General features: G+C 45.3%; 3 gene segments (V, D, J or C); all 3 read right to left on the reverse strand.

Moving 5' to 3' along the window:
• The window catches only part of LOC146336147 (Ig lambda-1 chain C region-like), a 123,053-nt gene extending 112,223 nt beyond the window's left edge, over positions 1 to 10,830 (reverse strand). Inside the window, 1 exon segment of the V gene segment in view lies at positions 10,760 to 10,830. Coding sequence covers positions 10,760 to 10,767 — 8 coding nt within the window.
• Positions 1 to 11,259, reverse strand: part of LOC146336149 (immunoglobulin lambda variable 5-37-like) — a 116,064-nt gene extending 104,805 nt beyond the window's left edge. The window contains 2 exon segments of the V gene segment in view: positions 10,745 to 11,071; positions 11,169 to 11,259. Of these exon segments, the coding sequence occupies positions 10,745 to 11,071; positions 11,169 to 11,214 (373 nt within the window).
• The window catches only part of LOC146336148 (immunoglobulin lambda-1 light chain-like), an 813,229-nt gene that overhangs the window by 104,811 nt on the left and 685,529 nt on the right, over positions 1 to 22,889 (reverse strand).

The following is a 22,889-nucleotide window of genomic DNA, read 5'->3' on the forward strand; positions in this document are numbered from 1 at the left end:
CATTTTGGGGGGGCGGTAGGTGAGATATTTTGCATTTCCTTGAGTGTCAGAGGGTCACAGTCACTAACAGACACTTGAACCCCTTCTTCATCAAGAATTGGGAGCAGAAGTCTTACCACCCAATGTTATGACAGGAGGGTTTTATTTTTTTAATCATTGGGTAGTTCTTTTCAAAGGCTTTATGTTATCCCTGTGTCATTTGCACTGCTTCGTGTTTCTCCTATCCATGTTTCGGTGCACAGATTACCTGATTTTTCTCTCCTTTTTTCCAAATGGTTTTTTTGCATGCCTTGGTACATTGAGTGCCAGTAGCCAAAAAAGAGGACGTGCACCAAGAAGTAGCGTATTCGAGAGATGCTACTCCCTGCAGCAGTGAGAGTGTTAGTTGGTTTCTGGTGCTCCGTTAATCTCATGTCTTGTGAAAAACCTGCCATTTTTTGTTTACTGTCGCCTACTGCCACGGGGATCGTCTTCCTGCATGCGTGCCTTGCCGGAGACGAGCACCGTGATTCAAAGGAATAATCATCACTTGCAAATCTAGAAGCAGAAAACAAGGAACACCTTTGCCAGCACAAGGGTTTGGAGCTTCCCTGGGCAAGAGGCCCTCAGTGCACCTCTCTCTCAGTGATGCTACCTTCTCAGCAGCTGCTCTTCCTTCCCGTCCGCTTTCTCTTCGTTTCTCTGGCTTGCTTTCTTGCAGGCAGAGAGCCAGTGAGCAAGAAGGCAGTGGCTTGTACTGCCCGCTCCTCCTCACCCCCACTGTTATTTGGTCCAAAGCAAAAAGTGGCAGGTGAGCAAGGAGGTTGCAGTGGTGAAGAGGAGGGGGAACTCTGGAGGGCTCTTTTGTGTGGGCAGCTGCTGGGAGGGTGATTCTCGGCTCATGCCTGACCAGGCCCACCGTGTTGCCAAGTAGTGTATTCGGGTAGGTTTCAAGATGCCCAGAGTGTTTTCAAATAGGCATTTTTAGAAATATGTCACGAGTTATCCTGATTTATCAACCTAGGCCAAGGAGACTTTCAAACAGAGGTGGACTATTCGATTTTTAAACAACTGTATAGTGCAGTCCTATGGATAATCCCTCTGCTTTATTATGCCCAAAGCTGATTTTCTTAGGGATGGCAGAGAATTCCACCATTTGCGTGGCTGCCTTTACTGTGATAAGCTACGTAAGTATTTACGTAAGTATTACGTAGCCTATCACGGAAAAAGCAGCGGCGCAAATGGCGTAGCGGCTGCCATTTGCGTCCCTGCTCTTTGCTGTGATAGCCTACGTAGCCTATCACGGCAGCCTGGCAGGACACAAATGGGGGCCGCTGTGGCGGCTGCCATTTGCGGCCGCAGCAGCCAGCTGAGAGACCATCTGCCACCACCGGAGCAGCCTCTGGAGCCGCCGCTGCCTCCGCATCTGCCCCAGATAAGTTTCGTTCCGGGGGGATTCTGTGGGGTGGCAGGGGGTGGGAGGCCGTTCCACCACAGGTTTCAGGAGGCTGACTGAAATCCGTGGCGGAATTCTCTGCAATCTCTATTCATTTCAGGTCTCTTCTATTGGTGGCACATCGTACTACATCAGTTCCCAACTCTCACTGGAGGAGGAATAGATATGGTCTCATCCCTGTAAGAGTTGATAGAGCTTGCCAACTTGTCCCATGGATTTCAATGAGTGTAAGTGTGACTAACTTTGCTTGGATCCAACCCCAAACTTTCATTAATGTATATGGATTTTTTTCCAGCAAAAACAAACAAAAACTCATAACCTCAGACAGAAACAACACAGAACAGACTTGGAGGTGGGAAAAGGAGGAAGGGTGCAGAAATGGACTTGAGAGATCTGCCCATCCCATCCCTAATGCAAACACAGGTCCCCTATGTCATACACAGGGTGGAAAGAGCAACAATTTTATCACTCTTATTATTTCTATATTAGCACCATTATCTACCACCTTTCTATAATACAATGAAAGAAAAAAAAACAGATAAGCCATACAACAGAAAAAATCCTAATAATGAAATAAAGAGCTATGAGACAACATCAGAAAATATGATAAAAACCGTATCAGCTCAACAGAAGACAGATCTGTCTGTCTGTCTAATCATCTCGTATCCATTCAACATCACAGATACTTATGAGGGTGGAAGCCAAAACGTTTAGCTCTTTTTTTAAAAAAGAAAATTACTCTGTTGTTAATCTACCTATGTTTCAAGTCACCCTAACATAGTCTCTCAGATTTACAGTTGCTTCCAACAGAACAAACAAAATACACTGACGTGCTGAACAAAAAGGAAATTTCTGGATCTATAGACTGAGAACTCTTCATCCAAATGGCCTTAAACTGGGGGACAATTCAGAAGCGTTATTCCACTCATGCCTGCCTTTTGTTTTTCTCCTAAGGAACTTTCATCTCAAGGCATTACAAATGGCCACTCCCAGTATCAATTTAACAGCACAGCTACTGATTAGGGCAGAAGGTGAAATGTTTATCTTAAAAGACTTTTTTGAATCCTCTGTTGCTAGTCTCTCTATCTTCCTTATACATTTTACCTTAAGACTGTATCCACAGTGGATCCAAAGCCCTCGTGTTGTTTTGCTGTTGTATCACTTTACACCAACCTCTTTACACACACACCCACACAAACATACATACACATACACAAACATACATAAATATGTGTACACGCACACACACAGACACACTTAAGATCCCATTGAAAAGCAGGCAAAGAGAGTGCTCGCCAAATCTCTCTCTGGAGGCTATTCTAAACGGGAAAGACTGATTACATAATTCTAGCCCAGGTTTTATTTTTTTTAGGTAGGCCTGATGTTGTTTCTGCATTGTACACATGCTGAATACAAGGCCCCCCGGCCCCGGGGACTAGTAGTAGAGGTTCTTGTCTCATTTCCCCATTGAACTGTTGCACTGTGGAAAGAGCTAAAGAAGTACATCGTACAGTGATAATCAGCCTCGTCTTCTGCCAGGGCTCCAGTGATAGTCAAATAGCAAGTGTTACTAGAGGTGTCCTTGGAAACAGAGAAACGAGCGGGAACACCAGAGCCTTGGCCATTGAAGGAATCTTCAATTTCATTTTTTCCTTCCTTTTCAAAACAAATCCACACCCTGATTCATGCTACTTCATACGAAGAACCAGGACACAACCGTGCCTTTTGTATATCATGTCAGATAGGCTTCAAATAAAATATCCACTCCACCACCCAATCTCTCTCTCTCTCTCTCTCTCTCTCCCCTCCCTCTCTCTCTCTCTCTCTATATATATATATATATATATATATGAAAAATAAAACTCTTCATTAAAAATTAAATATAATAGAATAGGTACCTTCATAAGGTCAGAGTGAGGCACCACTCTCCAAAGAATGGCATCTCGTCTTGCCTTTATGTATCTCTGTGGTCACAAGGACCACTCAGATTAAAGCTGATGAACGTGAAGGTGGCGCCTCTGTGCTCCACCTCTAGAAACAGGACTGATATAAAAATGGGAATTGTTCTCTTGCCTTCCAGCCTGGTGGATTTTCTTGTCTTTCCTCATTGGGGCTTCACATTTCAACATGTTCTGGACTTGCCTTGTTAGCCTCATGCTGATTTGGTTCACAGGTGAATTAACATTAGTGCGAAGGTTATTGTCTGATCTGAAGAACAAGTGTGACATTGTCTCCAATATTCTTTTTCCAGGTTCAAACTCTCAGCCTGTGCTGACCCAGCCACCATCAACCTCAGTGTCACTAGGGAACACGGTGAAACTCTCCTGTGCCTTGAGCAGTGATGCCAATATCGGTAGCTACTGGGTATCATGGTACCAGCAAAAGCTTGGGCATTCCCTGCGATACCTCTTATCTCCCTAGGTAATAGGTTCCATTGTCGCATTGCTTTAACAGTCAGGAAGCTTCTCCTGATGTTCAGCTGGAATCTGGCTTCCTGTCACTTGAGCCCTTTATTCCGTGTACTGCATTCTGGGATGATCGAGAAGAGATCCTGGCCTCCCTCTCTGTGACAACCTTTCAAGTACTTGAAGAGCGCTATCGTATCTCCCCTCAGTCTTCTCTTCTCAAGGCTAAACATACTCAATTCTTTCCATCTCTCCTCATAGGGCTTTGTTTCCAGGCCCCTGATCATCTTTGTTGCCCTCCTCTGAACCATCTCCAGCTTGTCTGAATCCTTCTTCAAGTGTGGTGCCCAGAACTGGACACAGTACTCCAGATGAGGCCTAACCAGCGCTGAGTAGAGGGGAACTACTTCCTGGGATTTGGAAGCGATGCTAAATATGAATCCGACCTGCGGAATCTGCTGCGGAGCACCCCCCTCAGGCTGTGCGGAGTCTGTGGACTTTCAGATGATTTTTTTTTTTAACTTCCCCGAAATTTACACATATATATATTCATAGGGAAATATGCAAGTTTCTGCTGGGGAAACATTGAATGGAATGTGGGACAATACACTGAATGTTATGTACTAAGGTAAATTATGTAAATACTTACGTAAATACTTAGGTAATTATTTGTGAATTTTTCTGCATGACAGGAAAAAAAAAATGCATCTGTCCATGGGCGGATGACAGAACAAAAGGCACCAGACAATCTGCGAAACACAGACGGAGCAGATTTTACACGGTCTGTGCAAACAACATTAAAGACTAGTCCATTTGCTTGCTTTCTGTAGGGCCTCCTTCTGATCCCCTAGGGCAGCTGTCTCAGTGGAAATAGCAGATCCCCCTAGCTGATGCCATGCTCTCCCTGCACCCCACAAATGCCATAGAATCATTCTGTTTCTGGGGCATTCTGGGAGAAAAAAAAATGGCATGTGCCATCTGGCTATTGCACCTCATTATTCTTGTAAAAGAGGGGGAGAGAGAGAGAGAGAGAGAGAGAGAATCCACAGCTGCTTTGCTGCAGCTTCAAGAGCAATAGAAACTCCACCCTGTTAATCCTTAAACACACACACATGCATGCACCCCCCCCCCCGATATTTGGGATGGCAAAAGGATGGTGGTGGTTGGATGGCTTGCTGAGCACTAAGTACAAATGTACAAGCTGTCTTTGTTTTCAGCTGTGAAATGATGGAGATTCAAGCCATTGGCACTTTCTCTCTGAAGGTTGTAGGATTTAAGCTTAGGTGAAGAGCTCCCCCAGCTGGCTAAACTTGCAGGAAATGTTCTTCTGTCATTCAGGGCATCCTTAAACATTGTAGAATTGCATTATGCAGTATTCAGGAGTATTCGAAACGACATTGCTTCATCTTCTTAACATTTCCTCTGGCTCTGTTATTGGAACAGGATCTAGGAACTTTCTTTGGGCAAGCAAGATTTATTTGTGGATAGATAGATGATGATGATAGATAGATAGATCAATCTAGAACTGAGAAAAAGGTGGCACATTCACAAACACAGTTGTTGTTGTTCAGTCGTTAAGTCATGTCCGGCTCTTCGTGACACCATGGACCATAGCATGCCAGGCCTTCCTGTCCTCCGCTCTCTCCCAGAGGGTGCTCAAGTCCATATTCATTGCATCGGTGATGCTATCTAGCCATCTCATCCTCTGCCGCCCCCTTCTCCTTTTGCCTTCCATCTTTCCCAGCATCAGGGTCTTTTCCAGTGACTTTTCTCTTTGCATTAGGTGGCCAAAATATTTGAGCTTCAGCTTCAATATCTGTCCTTCCAATGAGCACTCAGGGTTGATTTCCTTTAGGATGGACTGATTTGACGTCCTTGCAGTCCAGGGGACTCGTAAGAGTCTTCTCCAGCACCACAGTTCGAAAGCATCGATTCTTCGGCGCTCAGCCTTCCTTATAGTCCAGCTCTCACAGCCATATGTTGCTACACAAACACTGTACAGGAGTCTTAAAAATGTATTGGTTATTTCCTGGTGAGACCCACTGGTTCATAACATTGACAACCTCACAAGACCTGTCAGGAAAAATTTCTTGTTCTAGAATGAGTGCCTTTGTCTTGGAAACATCGGTGAACACTCTGTACAGAGTAGCAGTCGGGTCCGCAGGGGGTACCTTTGACAGGGGAAGGAGAAATGGTTAGGCTTGATCAATGTTTTGGGTTTCTAGAGAAGATTGAACTACTCTCTTAATTACTGGCCATTTTTTAAACCAGCTTTTTCAGTACCTGAATCTTGAACTGCACAAATGGTCTTTTGGAAGTGCACATCTTGTGTCTGGTTGCACTTAAAAAACAAACCAGTGAGCAAACAAACAAACGACAATACACACACACACACAAGCCCTGATAGAATCAAATAAAAGGTTTCCATTTCTGGTAAACAGTGACAAGGTCTGGGCACTAGGTCTACGAAGATAGGTAGACCTGACCTCTTCAAAATCTGGTTGGTTTATTTCTCTGATGATTCTCATGTACAGCCCTGGTGTCTGAACATTGTATTCATGGCTGAAACTTTCAATTCTTTGCCCAATTCCCTTCACTAACTACACTTGTCCTTGGGTTCACTTGGAATTAATGTTCATACATTAATGTATGTATGTATGTATGCATTGCATTTATATCCCACTTTTTATCCTGTTGCAAGAAACCCAGTCATTAGTAGGGGGTCGGGGTGGGTGGATTTCACCCCTAAAAAGCATTTCCCCATGGCTGTGCTGAAAGATCCCTCTCGCAACCTACCTTTTAAAAGGCAAGAGGCTAGAAGGATCTTCCATCTGGCTGGTGGGAATTGCCTCATGGTGGCTTCCGCTGAGCTTTAAGAAAGTGCAGAAAGTTGAGGAGGCTACAGGCTGCCAGAGAGATGAGTGTGCAATGAAAGACAGGATGTTTGCACACACTACTCGGCCACCTCCTAGTAATGCAAGCACAAGAACACTGAACTCAAGCAATGAGAATTTCTCCAAAATGACCTTATCCTTTGAATTTATCTTTGAAAGCAATTTCTTTAATATCACATTCAACGAGAACGGTCGAAAAAACAGCGGAAGACATTTTCAGCGTAGCTAAAACCCGTTGCTGCTTTGCTATGACTCAGAAGTGACAGTAAGCATTTTTTTAAAACACACACACACCTGTAAGTGGTCTAGCAAGTGAGGGGAAGGGGAAGCATTGTACAAAACTAAGTATTAGAAACAGACTATATCTCCATTTTCGACTGTGGAGCCTATGGGCATCTCTACACCAGCCTAAAATCCTGCATTTAAAACAGGGCTTTCTGCTCCTGTTTTAAATGCAGGATCACGACTCCCTTTTTCAGGTGCTTCCTTTCCCCCCTCCCCTTCCCCCCTCCTTCTTCCCATATCTAAGCGTTCCATTATCTTGCATTGATCTCACTCCTTTTCTTGCCACTTTTCCTCTTTTCATGCAGGGAGCTCAAGCGGCGCACAAGTGGGGTAATTTGATATCTGAATCTATGTCAGCCATCAGTTATTTTGATAGCTGAACCTGCGATCTATTAAAATACAGAACAAAGGGCATTTAGCGCAAGAGATGCCTTGGAGGTTTGCGGCATCATGTAAAGAGCCCACAAATGTCTGTAAAGGAGCAATCTCAATCACAGGATAAAAGCTCCGTGTGAAGAAAGCCTATGACAATGACAATACATGTTACAATACGGCACACAGGTGGAGAGCTGCCGCAACTGGTTAAGCTTGCAGTAACCGTTCCTCTATTATTCACAGCATCCCAAAACATTATGGAATTTCATTCTGCAATATTCAGAACAACATGGTTTCACCTTTTTAATATTTCCCTGGAGTTGGAACAGGATCTGGGAAACTCCATTTGGGAAACAGGATCTGGGAAACTCCATTTCCCTGGAGTTGAAACAGGATCTGGGAATGAAGCCTGGTGACCCTTGGCTCCAAGGAAAACCCTCAGATGTAAAGTCTGAGATTTAATTGATCCTGGACTGTCTTATGGTTATGGTTGATTGCTTGAGATTGCTTGCTTGAAGTTGTTTTAGATATTGTCTTGTGTATATTGTCTGTTGTGTGTGTGTGTTTTTTTAATGTAAATGGCTTTTAACCTCTGTATACTGTATTTCTAATATTTTTAATCTCTGTAAACCTCCCAGAGATCTTTGGCTATTGGGCAGTATAGAAATGTTAGTAACAACAACAACAACAAATCTGTGAAAGGATGGAGGATTTCTCTTTGACAACTGTTTTTTGGATATAAAGCATAGGTGAAGAGCTCCCACACCTGGTTAAACATCCAGTAAATGTTATTCTCTCATCCAGCTCATCCCTAAACATTATAGAATTGCATTCTTCAGAATTCAGAACAACATTGCTTCACCTTTTCAACATTTCTTCTGACCCTACCAATGAAACCGGATCTGGAAAACTACTCCAGTGAGTCTTGGCTGAAACGAAACACCTGAGATATTAAGGAGTTGAGTGCAAATTTGTGTTAGACAATAATTGAATCTGACTGGTATGCAAACGGGTGGGTATTTAGTTGCCATTCAATTTTTATGAGGGTGCTCTTACTGTTGTGCATGAGTTGTGTCAATAGTCTAGGATGAGGGTGTGTTGGGAGGTTTTGTTTTAAAGTTCTTTGAGCTGAAAAGACTGTAAGATGTGTGTCAGGATCAGGAACAGAAGATTAAATGCGGGTCCTTTCCAAAATATTGAACTGAGCATGTTTCCCCTATCCATTGTACGGTGCATATATCTTAACAGACTTTTTTAGAAAGGACATTTGCATATATTGGTCTGGTGAGTGATAGTAGGCAGAAAACAGGAAATCCAGCAGGATGTACCTTACTTTAAGAGCCTCAGTACTGCAGGTGGTATAGACGTTGCGGCTTTAGCAATGCATTTTCTCTTGTTTCCTGGCCAGTCTGCTCAGACTGTGTGGACTAATACATCATCAAGCTGGGGTTCCCTTGGTGTTTTTTGTAACATGATTCTTTGATCGCCAATAGAACAGTTCGCCTGGAGGCATCCACAATGCCCTTAAACTCAATAGGACATCAAGCTCAATGGCTTGGCTCCAGGGATGTGTTGGCAGAAAGGGACTGATGGAAAGTGGCTTTCCCAGCCTTCCTGCACTTCCTTGGCCCCAAGCCATGCAAACAGATCCTTCTGAGGGTCAGGGGACCCTCCTGAATGCGGTGGGCTGTGTAGGGATGTACGAACGTTCTGCCATGGATCTCGGGGATGCCGAATGCCAGCGCATTTGGCCCCCCGAAATCGGGGGCGGAATGGCCCGCCACCCCCTGCCACCCCCCCGGGACGGGACTTACCTGGGGCGGATCTTCCTGGTGGCAGTGGCAGCGGCTGCGGCGGCGGCTGCGGCGGCGGTTCGGTGGTGGCGGCTGCGGCGGCCGGTCTTCCGACCAGCTGCCACCACCGCCATTTCCAGGTTTAAAGAACAAAAAAACATGATAGGCTACATAAAGATTTATGTAGCCTATCATGGCTGGATTTTAAAAAAACACTGTGATAGGCTACGTAAATGTTTATGTAGCCTATCATGGCTGACTTAAACAACAACAACAACACACGCGTATGCAAATGGCGGCGCCCATGGGCGCCGCCATTTGCGTTCCTTATTTTGGCATGTCTTAGTCTACGTAAGGGCCGCGGTGGCTTAGTGGTTAAGACGCTGAACTGCAGACTGGAAGGTCGGCAGGTCGGCAGGTCAGCAGTTCGAGACCCGAGTGCTGCGTGACGGAGGGAGCTCCCGTCTTCAGTCCCAGCTCCTGCCAACCTAGCAGTTCGAAAGCAAGAAATTGCAAGTGGATAAATAGGTACCGCCTCGGCGGGAAAGGTAACAGCGTTCCGTGCACCTCAGTGTTCAGTCATGCCGGCCACATGGCCATGGAAACATCTTCGGACAGCGCTGGCTCTTCGGCTTAGAAACGGGGATGAGCACCGCACCCTAGAGTCGGACACGACTGGTTGGGGACACCTTTACCTTTTTAGTCTACGTAAACATTTACATAGACTAAGACGGCGAAAATAAGGGGAACGCAAATAGCGTAGACACTATGCTATTTGTGTTCCCCTTATTTTCGCTGTCTTAGTCTACGTAAATGTTTATGTAGACTAAGACGTGCCAAAAGAAGGAATGCAAATGGCGGTGCCCATGGGCGCCGCCATTTGCATACGTGCATTTTTTTTTATCAGCTGTGATAGGCTACGTAAACATTTATGTAGCCTATCACGGTTGACTGCAAGGACATAAACGGCGGCGGCTACGGCCGCCACCATTTGCGTCCCTGCTAGCCAGCGTCCGGATGTCCGGCTGCTGGCGGAGCTGGCCGGCGGCGCCGCAGAATCGCTGCGGAGCACAGCCGGCTGGCCAGGATTCTGGGGGGGGGGGAGGAACGGAGCGCCTCCCCCCCGGCGAGGATTCCGGGGGGAGGGATGGAACGCCTCCCCCTGCACCATCAGCATAATCCCTGAATGGTAAGTACCTTTCGTACATCCCTAGGGCTGTGACATGAGCAGGTTAAGGTAAAAAAAATGGCCCTTCCCCTTCCTGGAGGACGCTCAGCTTTACTTTTGGGGACCCCCATTTCCCACATTTCACCCCATTCAGGAGGGTACCCAGATCTCTGGAAGATGCTCTTCAGGAGGTTGCCAGAGGGAAGAGGGTGCAGCAAAATCCCCTTTCAGCACCCCATTCTTCTTTGCAAGCTTGGATTCACCTAAATGTTTATGATTTTAGTTAATCCAGTGTGGTCCCTGCATTGTATCAATGCAGAGTGCAGCCCCCCTGAGGGAAGGAAGAGAGCAGAAGGTTCTTGCCTCATTTCCCCATTGAAGTGTGTCACTGTGAGACGTGCTACCGTCCCATGTTGAGCAGTAATAATCAGCCTCGTCTTCTGGCAGGACTCCTGTGATGGTCAAAGCGGCAGTGGTACTGGAGGTGTCTCTGGAACCAGAGAAACGAGCGGGGACCCCAGAGCCGTGGTGTTTGCTGGAATCTGAATGATACCGCAAGAGGTATCGTGGGGAACTCCCAGGCTTCTGCTGGTACCAGGTTGCAAAGTTACCAGTGATGCTGGAGGCACTGGTGATGGAACAGGAGAGTTTCACAGTGTCCCCTGGTGTCACTGAGGCTGACGGTGGCTGAGTCAGTGTGGTCTGAGAGTGCGAACCTGGGAAGAGAATATTGCAGGTGTTGTCACACTCATCTTGCCCATCCGCTGCACTCACCTGAGAAGGAATTGCAATGTGTATTGAAGCTGTTCTCACCTGTGCACCACATCACTAAGGAGCAAAGAAGAGGAAGCCAGAACATGGTGAAGATATTGGAGATCCTACAAAGAAATAGAGACAAAACAACCCCTGTGGAACCCCTGACTACAGCTGCCTTTTTATCCATCTTGGCTGTGAAGGCGGAACATCTCTGTGACATCTCTATGTTAATCAGCTCTAATCTCATTGGCTCTTGTGGTCTCAGGGATATTTAAAGGTAAGATGTGGCAACTTATTCCCATAATGTGTTCCTTCCAAGGGGACATGCCTAGAATTCCACTGTTCAAATCATAATAAAGACAACTTCATTTGCTAATTTTCATGACAGCATTCCTTATGCTACCATCAGGCAGATGCCCGACTTGTGTGTGTTTGTGTGTGTTAGTGGGGGGTGACAGACATACCCCCCCAAAAAAACCCCTGACATATCCCTCTAGTGGCCCCAACAAACACAAAAAATGCCAAAGAAGGACCCTGCATCTTGGGCATTATGGGGAAAGTGCCATCCAGTGACTGCCAAGGCGTGCCCCTCCTGATTAGTGTGTGTGTGTGTGTGTGTGTGTGAGAGAGAGAGAGAGAGAGAACTCACCTCTGGTCTACCCCTACTCCAACAACAATGGTAAGCCCACCTCATGGAGCTTTCAAACAGTCACAGACCTGTTAAGTGGAATGGGAAATGGGGGTAGGTGGGAGGCTTGTTCAGCACTAAGTATAAATACAGATGGGCTTCTCCGCACAGAGGCTTTATATCCCACAATTTTACCAGGGCTTCTGTTTCCAGATTCTTTGTGGGATTCAGATGGGCCCTTTACATGTGCTTTCACTTCTCTCCTGTTTTCCCCTTTATCTGTGAGTCCTATATGTTTCATTACACAGTCACTAGATGGTGCTGTTCTTAAAGCACTACTTCCTCTGCACGCGGAGAAATAGAAACTGATTCGAACTGCTTCTTTTTATTAAGCCATTATTTCCACTTCAACTTAAGCCATGGAAATGGTCGGAAACCATGGCAGAAGCTCTGGAGATTGCCGTCGTCGTGTAAGGACCGGCAAACCTCCGTGAGTGACTAATCTCAATCACAAGATAAAAGCCAGAAGCCCAACGTCTCTATTTTCAATGGGGAACTGATGGAGGTTTTCCCACTGAGATTAGGGTATAAAGCATAGGTAAAGAGCTCCCCCACCTGGTGAAACTTCTAGTAAGGTTATGCTTCCATCCATAACAGCCCAAGACATTACGGACTTGCATTTGGCAGTATTCAAAATGACATTGCTTCATCCTTTTCAAAATTTCCTGTGGCCCAGTGGCCCTAGTATTGAAGCCAGATCAGGGAATGAACCCTTGTATGTCTTGTCTCAAATGAAAAACCTGAGATGTAAAGGAGTCCAGTGCAAATACAGGGGTCAGACATGAATTGAAATTGGTTGGTGTGCGGATGGGTGAGAACCGTATCCCAGTTCAGTTTTATGTGGGAGCAACCTATAATGGTGTTTGAGCTGTGACAAAAATTTAGGGTGAGGATTTGTGGGAAATTTTCTTTGACAGTTCTTTGATTTGAAATGGGGATAAGATGTGTGTCAGGAAGGAAAGGAAAGGTTCCTCCTGTGCAAGCACTGAGTCATTGCTGACTCCTAGAGGGATGCCGCTTTCACTGGCATTTTCATGGCAGACTATAGCAGGGTGATTTGCCATTGCCTTCCCCAGTCGTGACTACCTTTCCCCCAGCAGGCTGGTACTCATTTACCAACCTCAGAAGGATGGAAGGCTGAGTTGACCTGAGCCGGCTACCTGGGACCCAGCTTCTGCTGGGATCGAACTCAGGTCGTGGGGAGAGTTTCGGTTGCAATCCTCGATCTTTCAAGCATACTCAAGTGTCTCTTTCTCCCTATCCAGCGTACAGTGCATCTCTGAACTGATTTCTGAAAGGACATTTGCAAATACTATTCTGGTGAGTGACAGTAAGCAAAACAGGAAATCCAGCAGGAAGGACCTTATTTACAGAGGCTTAATACGGCAGGTGCCGTGGTGGCTTAGTGGTTAAGACGCTGAACTGCAGACTGGAAGGTCGGCAGGTCAGCAGTTCGAGACCCGAGTGCTGCGTGACGGAGTGAGCTCCCGTCTTCAGTCCCAGATCCTGCCAACCGAGCAGTTTGAAAGCAAGAAATTGCAAGTAGATAAATAGGTACCGCCTCGGCGGGAAAGGTAGCAGCGTTCTGTGCACCTCGGTGTTCAGTCATGCCGGCCACATGACCACGGAAGCATCTTCGGACAGCGCTGGCTCTTCGGCTTAGAAACGGGGATGAGCACCTCACCCTAGAGTCGGACACAACTGGTTGGGGACACCTTTTTAATACTGCAGGTGGTTTAGAGGTTCCATTGCTGCTTTAGTGTATTAGATGCTCTCTTTCTTCAACCAATCCTGTCAGTCTGGGTTGATTAAACATCTCTTTAAACTGGGGCTCCCCTGATGTTTTTTGCAATGTGATTCTTGATCGCCAACAGACCAAGTCACCCAGAAGCACCCACAATGCCCTTAAATATGTTCAGCTTTCTCAGCCTGCAGTGAAAAGTCATTCAGAAGTATTGAGTGTATCTCAATACATCTGCGATGGAAATTATTATTTTTTTTTAAAGCAAGGAAACAAAATACCTGGTTTCAATAGCATTCGGGGGTGCCAGTAATGTTAAAAATGGAACAACTTTCAAAAGCAATCATACAGATAGCAGTTGGATCTATTCTCCTCCACCTTCGACTGCATTTTTATTGTCTCAAGCAAACTGTCATTTTTGTTTATAGTTTGCATTTATCTGATGGGTTACAAAGGCAGAGAGGAGTTGGCCTCAAATGGTAGGAGAAAGAAACAGAGGAGGTCCCAATGTTGAAGTATGGCTTCTGAACATATTCAAAGCATACATCTCATCCAATATTGCCTGTGCATCAATGGCCTACGAAATCCTTCCAAAAAGCCGCAAAGCAAGCAAGAAAGTCAATAGCCATCTCTCCTTGTTTGGTGACCAGAAACTACGATGCAGAGGTAGACTGCCTTGAAACATGAAGGTACCCCTTCTCTGTCTTGGTCAATAACCACAGATAGATTTGTCCTCCATGACTTGCTTTTTCCAGTCCTTTAAAAAAAAGTATCTATGCTAGTTGCCATCCTTACTACATCAAATGGAAGAGGATGTTTTAATTTCAGAAGTCCGAAATAGGGCTTGCCTTGACTCTTGTGAGACCTAGTGCTGATCAATGCCATTGGGTACACTTCCAATGTGAGTACCTGTATTCCTCCTCTCTCATCCAATTAGTGTGGTGCCAAAAATTTCTCCCACATTTTTTTGTTTTTGACCATTCTCATTTCATTTGATAGAAAAGAGATTGCTTTGGAGAAGAAATTGAAAGGTGAAGAGATTTCAGGACAATTCTCATGGGTTGGGTTTGAGGTTCTTGTGCCTACCATACTTAGGAGGTGGCCATGGTGTGCGTGTGTGTGAATGCCCTGTTATTCTAAGATGGTATATACACTCAAAAGGACACAATTCATGTCACAGCTACTTTATCCTAGGAAGTGACCTTCCAGTGGTAAAGTAATGTGACCTCGCAAAGTGTAATGATTTCTTGCCACTGTGGTCTGAATGCACAGCATAGCCACCCCGAGGGAATAGAAGAGGTTCTTGTCTCATTTCCCCATCAGAGCACATCACTGTGCAAACTGAAAAGTGCTGCCACTGCCATAATATGAGAAGCAGTAATAATCAGCCTCGTCTTCTGCCAGGGCTCCAGCAACGGTCAAATAGGCAGTATTTCTTGAGGCGTCTTTGGAACCAGAGAAACAAGCGGGGACCCCAGACCCCTGGTCCTTGCTGGAATCTGAATAATATGCTAAGAAGTATCGTGGGGAACCCCCAGGCTTCTGTTGGTGCCAGGATACCCAACTGCCACTGATGGTGGCTACACTGCTCATGGCACAAGAGAGTTTTGCTGTGTTCCCTGGTGCCACTGAGACTGATGGTGGCTGGCTGAGACAGCACAGGCTCCGAGTTTGAACCTGGAAAGAGAAATATCAGAGAAACTGACGCACTTGCTCTGCTTGTCAGCCTCACTCATCATAGCAGCGACTGTCATGTGCATTTAAGAAGTTCTCACCTGTGCACCATGTCACAAATAAGCAAACAGCAGGAAGCCAGAACATGGTGAAGATATCTGAGGTCCTCAGAAGAAATGGAGATAAAGCAACCAAGGTGAAAGTCCTGACTACAACTGCCTTTATATCCACTGAGTTTTTGAAGGTGGAGCCTCTGTGCTCGTTCTTTACATTAATCAGCTCTAATCTGATTGGTTCTTGTGTCCTGAGTGATACTTAAAGGTAGGATGTGCCATCCTTTGGTGACAGGGGCTTAAGTCTAATTCAAAAATCTGTTGTTCCCTCATTTCAATTGCGTGTGAGCTGTAAGCAGCCCTGATAAGGCAACACAAGTAATAAATGCTTGCTTCACCCAGGTGGTTTCCCCCCTAATTTTGGTTACATTTCAATAAAACCCTCGAGATTGGATGGATGAATATTTTGATTGAAAAACATTTGACCATTCTGCTCTATTTTTATCGCATTATGAAATGTAAAGAAAGAGGACAGTGCAGTGAAGGAATTAAGAACAAAAGAACACATGAAGAGCAATGCTGGATCAGGCCAAGGGTCAATCTTCTTATTGTAAAAGAGAGAGAGGAAGAGAGATAAGAGCAATGGGAAGCCCACCCCATAAATGCTTAAAAAACAAACAAATCAAAAACCTGTAACTGGAATGGCGAATTGGGGTGGGTACCAGGCATTCAGCAAAGTAAAAAGGTAAAGGTGTCCCCAACCAGTCGTGTCCGACTCTAGGGTGTAGTGCTCATCTCCATTACTAAGCCGAAGAGCCAGCGCTGTCCGAAGACACTTCCGTGGTCATGTGGCCGGCATGACTGAACACTGAGGTGCACAGAACGCTGTTACCTTTCCCGCCGAAGCGGTATCTATTCATCTACTTGCAATTTTTTGCTTTTGAACTGCTAGGTTGGCAGGATCTGGGACTGAAGACGGGAGCTCACACCATCACGCGGCACTCGGGTCTCAAACTGCTGTCCTGCCGACCTTCCGGTCTGCAGTTCAGCGTCTTAACCACTAAGCCTCCGCGGCCCCTAGGCATTCAGCACCATGTGTTAATTCACAAGATGTCTCTGCCATTGATGCTTTCTCTCCTACCAAGGGTGTAAGGTGTAAATAATAGATGAGGAGCTCCCCCTCCTGGCTAAACTGCCAGTAAATGTTATTCCTTCATCCAGAGCATCACTATAGAATTGCAACCTTCAGTATTCAAAACAACATTGCTTCAACTTTTTAACATTTCCCATGGCTCTTGTATTGGAACAGGATGTGAGAGTGCACCTTGGTGAAACTTGGGTCCAATGAAAACCTGAAAAGGTAAATGAATCAAGGGCAAAGTTGGTTTAGACATGGATTGGCATGAAGAGAAAGGGCCAATGTGCTTTGTGACTGCAAGAGAGGGGGACTTCAGGAAACCTGGCAAAATGAAGGTTTGCCTTATTTTTAAGTAGCCTATTATTCCAGGTTATGTAAACTCTACCTAGCCCCCAACTCATTTTTACATAAATCTTATATCACTCATTTAATACGAAACGTGTTGCCAAGATGGAGTCCCTGACAAACAAGAGAGAGAAAAGTATCAGAATGCTTGGTGCAACCCTAAGGTTTCCAGAATCTTGTAAACATGTAGTGGAGAGGATTTGGGACATCTAGATCCCAAAATGCCATACCAGTTCACTGCAAGCTAAAGTGTCCATCTCAATGAACCCTCTATTATCTCTTGTTGCTGATAGTATCATAACTCAATGCAGAATGCTTAGCAAGAACATATTGGGCATCCTTTTTTTTGGTGAACTGCCCAGAGAGCTTCGACTATTGGGCGGTATAGAAATAAATAAATAAATAAATAATCCTGACTCCAAACTTCTCCTCAAATTTCATCACTCCATTTGAAGGCATTTTATGCCAACACATGCTGAGTAGGAACTGGAGAGCCAGTGAGGCTTGGGCTCATTGTGGGTTCTCCCAATTTCCTCCTGGAAGAACATTTTGACTTAAAAAAAATGAACAGGAGAGTGTGCAAGTCTGAATGGGAATATGCACATTTTTAAAAAGCATGCACCCAAATGTGAACCTTTCCCATCTATCTATCTATCTATCTATCTATCTATCTATCTATCTATCTATCATCTATCTATCTATCATCACATTTTAAAATGCATTGTTGCAAAAGCTATCACAAGCTCTAGAATGTCCAAGGTGTTTTCCAAACAATGCTATCATGTCCGTGTTCAGGGTTTAGAGCAGATAATGTTCTTTTTTTCTGAACTGAAATGAAACACTCATAAATCCCCTAGTGCTGAGCTGAGCTTTACCCACAACCCCCTGTGTGTAGATCTGACATCAGGTGACTGTGAGGGCCAGACCAGACATGACATTCACATGTTCATGTTTCTGTCCTGTAAATAACAACTGAGGTGAAGTTTCAACAGCCTCAGGTCTTTACGGGTTGGGGAGGGAGGTTTTGACACATTTGTCTCCTACCACCGTCCCAAGAAAAAGGGCCTCTTTGGAAGTGCTATTTTCATTTTGATGGAAGCCCCCATAGCTGCCACTTGGAACTCCCTCTGAAATGCGAACAGCAATTTGTGAGAAGTAAATTTTGTTGAGGCCATGGCAAGGAGAGAAACCATTCAACTCTCTCAAACAGTGAGACAGCACAGGCTTCCCCAAAGCTCATTCTTTCATTTTAAAAAAGACATGATAATTATATCCACACAATTCATGTCACAGCTACTTTATCCCAGGAAATGACCTTCCAGTGGTAAATTGTAAAGTGACTTTTCACAAAGTGTAATGATTCATTCATTCATTCATTCATTCATTCATTCTGTGCCACTGTGGTCTGAATGCACAGCATAGCCACCCCGAGGGAATAGAAGAGGTTCTTGTCTCATTTCCCCATCAGAGCACATCACTGTGCAAACTGAAAAGTGCTGCCACTGCCATAATATGAGAAGCAGTAATAATCAGCCTTGTCTTCTGCCAGGGCTCCAGTGATGGTCAAATAGGCGGTATTTCTGGAGTTGTCTTTGGAACCAGAGAAACGAGCGGGGACCCCAGACCCCTGGTCCTTGCTGGAATCTGAATAATATGCTAAGAGGTATCGTGGGGAACTCCCAGGCTTCTGCTGGAACCAGTATACCCAGCGATCACTGATGGTGGCTACACTACTCATGGTACAGGAGAGTTTTGCTGTGTTCCCTGGTGCCACAGGGGCTGATGGTGGCTGAGAGAGCACTGGCTCAGAGTTTGAACCTGGAAAGAGAAATATGATTCAAATATCGGAGAAATTGACACGCTCGTCCTGCTCATCAGCTGCACTCACTGTAGCAGCAGTTCTCATGTGCATTGAAGCCGTTCTCACCTGCGCACCACATCACGAAAGAGCAAGCAACAGGAAGCCAGAACATGGTCAAGATATTTGAGGTCCTCGGAAAAATGAAGACAAAGCTAGCAAGGTGGAAATCCTGACTACAACAGCCTTTATAACCGTCCTCTATGTGTAGGCAGGGCATCTGTACTCCACCTTGATTTGAATCAGCTCTAATATGATTGGTTCTTGTGTTCCGAGGGATATTTAAATGTAGGATGTGCCATCCTTTCATCACTGGGTTAATTTTACTTCCAGAATCTGATTTTTCTCTTGTTTTAATGGCATGTGAACTGTAAGCAGCCTTTGTTGCTATACGTATTTGAACATTCTGTGTTTCCTCTTATTGTGCCAAGAAGTGCTGAACTGAGTACTCACATCGGCAAAACATGGATGAATCCCTCTTTTTCTAAACCAGAGGTATCAAACTCAGCGCCTTCCAGATGTATTGGACTACAATGCCCATCATCCACAAACATTGGTGACATTGGCTGGGCTGATGGGAGGTGTAGTCCAACACATTTGGAAAGCGGCAGATAGCCTACAAGGCATATTTGAAAGGTTAAAATGGTCCTTTAAACAACCACCACCACCATGTTTATTGTTTATACAAGGGTTGGAGAACCTCTGACCTGGAGGCCAAATTTGGCCTACCAGCCCATCTGGCCTTCAGGGCCTTGGGCAAAGGGCTTGTGATGAAGCCTCCCCAAAAGCCCTGATTTCCCCCCCCCCATGGAGATGGGGCAGAAGAAGAACAGAGCAGGAAATGCAGAAGGAAGTCCCTGTTTCCATAATAATTGAAAAATATTTAGTACTACCATACTTGTTTTACACTGCAACCCTATACCCACTTACCTGGATGTAAATCTGGCTATGGGACTTACTGTACAGGATTGCCTTGAAACCAGTTCCACATAGATCCAAATTCAGCACTAAGTATAAATGCACAAGATGTCTCCATTTTCAAATGTAAAATGATAAAGGAGATGCTATTGATGCTTTCTCTTCTAGGTTGTACTACTAGTAGGGATGTATGAAAGTGACTTACCTTTCCACGGATTATGTTGATGGTGGGGGGAGACGTTCCGTCCCTCCCCCCGGAATCCTGGCCAGGGGGGGAGGTGCTCCGTTCCTCCCCCCCGGAATCCTGGCCAGCTGGCTGTGCTCCGCAGCGATTCTGCAGAGCCGCTGGCCAGCTCCGCCAGCAGCTGGACATCCGGCCGCTGGCTAGCAGGGACACAAATGGCGGCGGCCATAGCTGCTGCCGTTTGCGTCCCTGCAGTCAGCCGTGATAGGCTACATAAATGTTTATGTAGCCTATCACAGCTGATTAAAAAACAAAACAAAACGTGTGTACGCAAATGGCAGCGGCCATGGCTGCCACCATTTGTGTTCTTTATTTTGGCACGTCTTAGTCTACGAAAACATTTACGTAGACTAAGACGGCGAAAATAAGGGGAACGCAAATAGCGTAGCATCTATGCTATTTGCGTTCCCCTTATTTTCGCCGTCTTAGTCTATGTATATGTTTACATAGACTAAGACGTGCCAAAATAAGGAACGCAAATGGCGGCGGTCATGGCCGCCGCCATTTGCATACGCGCGTTTTTTTTTTTTAAGTCAGCCGTGATAGGCTACGTAAAGATTTACGTAGCCTATCATGGTGTTTTTTTAAAAATCTAGCCGTGATAGGCTACGTAAATCTTTACGTAGCCTATCATGTTTTTTTTTTAACCTGGAAATGGCGGCGGCAGCAGCCGGTCGGAAGACCGGCCGCCGGAGCTGCTGCCGCTGCCGCACCACCACCGGAGCCGCCGCCGGAGCCGCTGCCACCAGGAAGATCTGCCCAAGGTAAGTCTCGTCCGGGGGGGGTAGCGGGGGGTGGCAGGCCGTTCCGCCACTGATTTCGGGGGGCCAAATGAACTGGCATTCGGCCTCCCCAAGATTCGTGGCGGAACTTTCGTACATCCCTAACTACTAGTATGTAATGCATAGGTGAAGAGCTCCCCCACCTGGTTAAAGTTGCAGCAAATGTTATTTGGTCAACCAGAGCATCCCAAAACATTATAGAATTGTAATCTTCAGTATTCAAAACAACATTTCTCCATCTTTTTAACATTTCCTGTGGCTCTGGCATTGGAACAGCATCTGGGAATGAAACCTGGTGAGCGTTGGCTCCAATGAAAACCGTGAAATGGAATGGAGTCATGTGCACATTTGGATCAGACACAGATTTGGATGATGAGAATGGCCCAATGTGCATTGGGACTGCAAGAAAGTGTGACTTCTGCAAATCTGGCAAAACAAAGTTTTACTTCATTTTTACATCTTTAGTGGGGATTGTGGGGTTGTACTTAAGGGGCATGCATATCGTAAGATTCCATACCAGCATACTGTAAGCTAAAGTCATCAATTCAGTGGACGCTTTATTAACTATTTTTCCTTATACTGTCATAAATGAACAAAGAATGCTTAGCAAGGTCATGCTGGACAATCTCATCATGCTATTTGAAGGGGTATTTTGGAAGAACCTCTATTTTATTTTGGTTTCAGGGGCTGGGTTTATCTGCATTTATTCTGTTGGGTACATGGATGGCTGGGGGATGCTGGGAGTTATAGGGCTTATTTCTTTCTAAACATACATATGATTGTGTCCTAAGACTCAGATGCCACAGCAACCAAAGCCCTCCCATTCTGTTAAGTACCTCCCCCCCCCCCCGCCATGGCAGCGGGACCATGCCAGTCATCCTGGAGCTGATTTCCTTCCCTTTGGGAGCAATTGGAAACAAACACTTTAAAAACAAAACATCTGAATCAGCAGAAAATGACAGATAAAAAGGGGGGAAGCTGAAACCGCAACCCCCACTCACCTGCTGGCGTGAGCTCGTTGGGCAGAGGAAAAGGCAGGTCCTCCATCTTGACTTCTCCCTCCACCCACAGGATTGCTCTTTAAAAGCCTCAGCAAACAGAATAGTTTCACAGATGGGACATAACCACTGAACAAGTCTGTATCCTGGTGTGAAATCATAAAGTGTCACAATCAAGCATGTGCAGAATGCCTTTAGCTCACCACTGACTACAAGCTCCCCACAAAAGCAAGTCAGGGGGAAGACTTCCAGGTCAGACAGTGTGGTTTGTAGGGTGATGTGAACACAGAAACATTTGTGCCAGGGGCGGGGGGAGCATAATGGGTATGAATATCATTCCCTAAGCTTTACAAATAGAGAGCACTGTCCCTGATCTAGGAAGGGGGGATCTGAACAAACCTATGGTCCCTGGGATGCTTGCCTGGGAACCACAGGATTGCTGTCTTCAAAATGATTATAATTGTTGAGTTTCTTGATAGTATTCCTGATTGCCGTAGTGAGTGGCCCTGCTCTCTTTGGTTATATTTGTGATGTGTTTTATATTTTTCCTCTCTTTGATGGCATTTTATATTTTTCCTCTCTTTGATGGCATTCCTGAACTGACATCCTAAATTTTGAAATTAATGTCTTGAATGTATACCACTGTTTGATCTACACACACATCACTCACACACATTACATTATAATCTAGCATAGTTCGGAGGAATGTCCCTCCCTCAGCCAAACCAAACGTCTTGAAAAACCCTCTCCACAAATAATGTACCCCCAGCAAAGATATGTAACCACACCCAACTCCCCAAACGGAGGTTTTCCTTGGCTTGCATTAGTGGCTAATGATTTTGCACTGGTTTGCAAATGTTGATAAACTGTTCCCCACAAAAAAACTGAAATGAAATTTTCACCCATAGTAGCCAAAGATATCTTTGGTTATCCCCAGCATGAAGAGACCCATGCTGCACCGGCCTATGCTATAGCTGAGGGGCCTATCAGAAAACAGAAGCAGCAACCCTAACTCAGTATTAATATGATTAAATACAGGGATGCAAGACCCAGCTTTTAAGAGCTAAGTACTCAAAGCCCTGTGCCTGGTTGGAAGGATCTGTCATGTTGGTTTCTTCCACATTTTCTTTTTTATCACACAAGTTGTTTTTGGGAGGACTTTGCAAGTGTTGGTAAATAATTATCAAAACCAAACTGAAATCCCATCCCATCCCTGGATGAGCCTGCTATGTGCTGAGCATGGGTGTCTTTTTGTTTTTGTCCTAAACAAGAAAAGCGTGCATTCCACATTGACTAAAGCGGGAAAGTGTGTCTGTGTGTGCATGCGGGTGCGGGAGAG

This window comes from Heloderma suspectum, chromosome 13 (genome assembly GCF_057233095.1).
Source record: "Heloderma suspectum isolate Gila_16-S chromosome 13, 16-S_ref, whole genome shotgun sequence".
Lineage (NCBI taxonomy): Eukaryota > Metazoa > Chordata > Lepidosauria > Squamata > Helodermatidae > Heloderma > Heloderma suspectum.